Here is a 3,310-nt window from a genome sequence, read left to right on the forward strand (position 1 = left end):
AACCAAAATAAACCTAGTGCCATCTTACATTTCAAACTCTTTAGGCAAAATCAGAGAGGAGGTAACATGTACTGCCTGCTCAGTTGATTCTGCGCTCCTAGATGACCTCCCTCTATTGCTTGAAAAGAGGTCATATACCTAGATGAATCCAGGAACATTCCCAAACTCATCCTCTAAAAACATGAAATCTGCGCTCCTAGATGACCTCCCTCTATTGCTTGAAAAGAGGTCATACATGAAAAAGCATTCACAGCATCTTACAGAAGTATGCATTCCAGGTGAAGCTAAACACCATGATTCTTTCAGAACAAGGGCTCAGAGAGCAGGCTTTCTGTCAGAACTCCCCCAGCCTGTTCGGGCAGGGAAAACTTTGGGCCCCATTCCCTCACACTGCCAAAAGGTGATCTCCATCTAATTTGTTAGGTCCAAAAGCTGCAGAAACAACGTATCGTGCATGGACCTATATAAGGTGCATGTGTGTTTGGGACATTAATATACAACAAACAGGAGAAGAGCACCAAAGATATCCAAACGACGCTGACAATGTATTCAATTTGATAATGCAATTTGCATAGCCAGAACTACACTTCCAACATGATAAGAATGGCCAACATTATATGATGAATCAAATGTGGTCCATAGAGAGTCAATTTTTTATGTACAACACTGAGGGTATCATTGAATTGGCGTGAACATGCCCAGTACATGCTCTTCTTATGTACACTAGACTTACAGATAGATGCAGGCCATTGTACAGGAAGTGCGGCCAGTTGCCGGCATCTGGTATTATAGGAGGCAGCACTCCATATACAATATGGAGTATCTGAAAGATATAACCAGCAGCTTACGAAGCTGGACAATATCTAGAGGCTGCTACAAACAATTGTGTACAGAGAAGGACTACCACCGGTCGTCAAGAGCTACGCGGGTTTGAGGAACTGGATCTTCCTCCTCTTCCAATTCAAGCTCAGGTTCTGGAGGCTGAAACTCTGGAGCATCGAGATCGGCCAAATTCTTCAAATCTACAAAGGAAAGATCGTCAAGCCTCGTCACCACCAAGTCCGCAGCTCCCAGCTCATATATGGGGTGTTTACCAGCAACCGCTACACACTTCATATACGTATCGTGCGCAGCCTCCACGCTCGAGTTAGAGTTTCCGAAAACAATGCATCGCTCAGGAATAACTCCTAGTAGTTGGGCAGCGTACATGTACATCTCCGGATCAGGCTTCCCTCTGTAGACATCTTCAGCGGCTACTACAACGGTGAAAGCGCCTTCTAGACCAACGGCTTCAATAGCTTTCTCAACCACCCTTCTAGACCTTGTCGAAGCGAGCGCGATTGTGATGTTTTGCTTTTTCAAAGTTAGAACAAATTCTCGGGAGCCAGGTTTCAATCTGTAGATTCCACCTTGCATCTCTTGAAATATCTCCTCTTTCCTATGCGCTAGACGCTTTACTTGTCTCGGATCTCTGGACCAGCACAGAACCTCCGTAATGGCCTGCTCATTCTTCATGCCTTCAACTTTTCTCAGGATAAATAACGGCGGGGGCCTTCTACCTTCCTCCTCTGCAAGAGCTGCCCATGATTCCCTTTCGATCTTACTGTCATCGTCCACAATCACACCATCCCACTCCATGATAACTGCTAGCCATCCGCAACCCATTCTATGCAATCGGAGAAGGGGGTTGTGCAACGAAGCATCGTCGGCATTGTTCCTGGGCAGCGGAGGAAGCGGCATAGCGCGCCTATCGGTGAAGGCGGTGAAATCAAAGGGCTGGGAGGTGCCCTCGCTGGGGATCTGCGCCTCTTCGGCCAACTCCATAGCGAAAGCCCAGGCACCGCTGCGATCTGGGGCGGCTGCAGGGGAGCGACGTCGGATGGAGGAGATGGGGAGGGAGGCGACGATGTCACGGAGTGCGAGGGAAGAGGAGGATTGGAGGAAAAGGAGGGAGGGGAGGGGGGAGCAAGGGGAGGAGGAGAGGAAACGACGGGAGGGGAGGAAGGGGAAGGAGAGGTGATGGGAGGGGAGGTCAGGGAGGCGAAGGGGGGAGGAGGAGGAGGAGGAGGGGGAGGAGTCGTAAGGGGAGAGGGGAGGGGGGGAGAGGAAGGAAGCCATAGTATCTAAAGCAAAGGGAAGGAGGAAGAAGAGGCTATGGCGGAAGGGAAACCTAGAAGGAGCTTTAAATTGGCTATGGCGGCGGAGAAAACACAGAGAAAAACAGAGTGGACGGCAAAACAACAACAACAACGAAGAAGAAGAAGAAGAAGAAGAAAAAGAAAAATAAAGTCGAACTCAATTTGTACACGCAAACGTTTTTGCTCTCCACAAAACAAAACCCCCAAAAAAAAAAAACCTTACCTTTGTTTGACACGTCACCTCCCCCTGAAAAAATTCGATCACAATAACTGCTCCGTTTTACCCCCTCTCTCTCTCCAGCCCCCTGGTTGCCATCTCGCCACGTGTCCCCTTCCCTCCCCTCAAAAATCTTTTTCGCCTCGCCAAACCCAAACCCGAACTCCCTCTCGAGATCCCATCACCCCACATTTGACACATCTTATATTCACACTAGTAAGGGCACTTAAACACCGAAACCGCTCTCCCATGCCTCCATCGTTTCGCACTGGGCCACCGGCAAGGTTGCATCCACCTTGCCATAGCTTGGTGGTCAAGAATTCCATTACGTGGTGGTAGGAGGTGCAGTCGAGTCGCACCAACACAATTGAAGTTATGGCAAATTCAATTATTTTTTTTAGAACCCCCCCAACAGGCGCTTGGGCGAGGGATCTTGCCCACCCAAGTTTGGGCAGGTGGCAAAAATCACACGACCAAGCAAAAAAGAGCATGTGGCACATCACCTTACATTTTTTGGCAATTTGTGCAAGCAAAGCCGATGTGTAACCAACCTAAGCCAAACATGTTGTTTGCCAGTTGCTTACTAGATGGAGCTTCACCTTTACTAGGACATGTGGCAACCACGTGCTAATCCTTATGTTGGCCTTGTATGGGTCACAAGACCTTCCCACACTAGTGCTAGAAGCACTAGCAAGGAGGATACAACTTTCCTATAGTGGCTCCATGGTTTTGCAAAGTAGCACAAAGGAGGGGCAAGCGTTGGCAAAGAGGCTCTACACTAAATGGAAATGCTTGGGTAGCAAAATACCGATGCCTCTGGTTGCACTTGAACAAAGACCACTAACTAGGTAAGCAAGAGAATATGCAAGAGCAAGGCATCGAGGATGGAGAAAATGTAGCCCAAACAATGATATTGGTGTTGTGAAAGCTCTGAGAGAGGCCCCTTAGACCACTC

The 3,310-nt window shown here is 48.5% G+C and overlaps 1 protein-coding gene across 1 annotated transcript; it reads right to left on the reverse strand.

Annotated features, from left to right (window-relative positions):
• Window positions 1-523: 523 nt before the first annotated feature.
• Window positions 524-2,259, reverse strand: LOC147901173 (Haloacid dehalogenase-like hydrolase (HAD) superfamily protein). The gene has a single exon (XM_087375778.1). It carries the CDS (start codon window positions 2,116-2,118, stop codon window positions 901-903), a length of 1,218 nt encoding a protein of 405 aa, XP_087231904.1. The 5' UTR covers window positions 2,119-2,259; the 3' UTR covers window positions 524-900.
• Between the last annotated feature and the right edge of the window lie 1,051 nt (window positions 2,260-3,310).

Source organism: Dipteris shenzhenensis, chromosome 6 (genome assembly GCF_047967505.1).
Source record: "Dipteris shenzhenensis isolate YYH24624 ecotype China chromosome 6, Dip_SZ_1.0, whole genome shotgun sequence".
Lineage (NCBI taxonomy): Eukaryota > Viridiplantae > Streptophyta > Polypodiopsida > Gleicheniales > Dipteridaceae > Dipteris > Dipteris shenzhenensis.

What these genes read in the sequence shown, in the direction of transcription:
- LOC147901173 (XM_087375778.1), bottom strand. Translation starts at nt 2,118, where the DNA reads ATGGCTTCCTTCCTCTCCCCCCCTCCCCTCTCCCCTTACGACTCCTCC.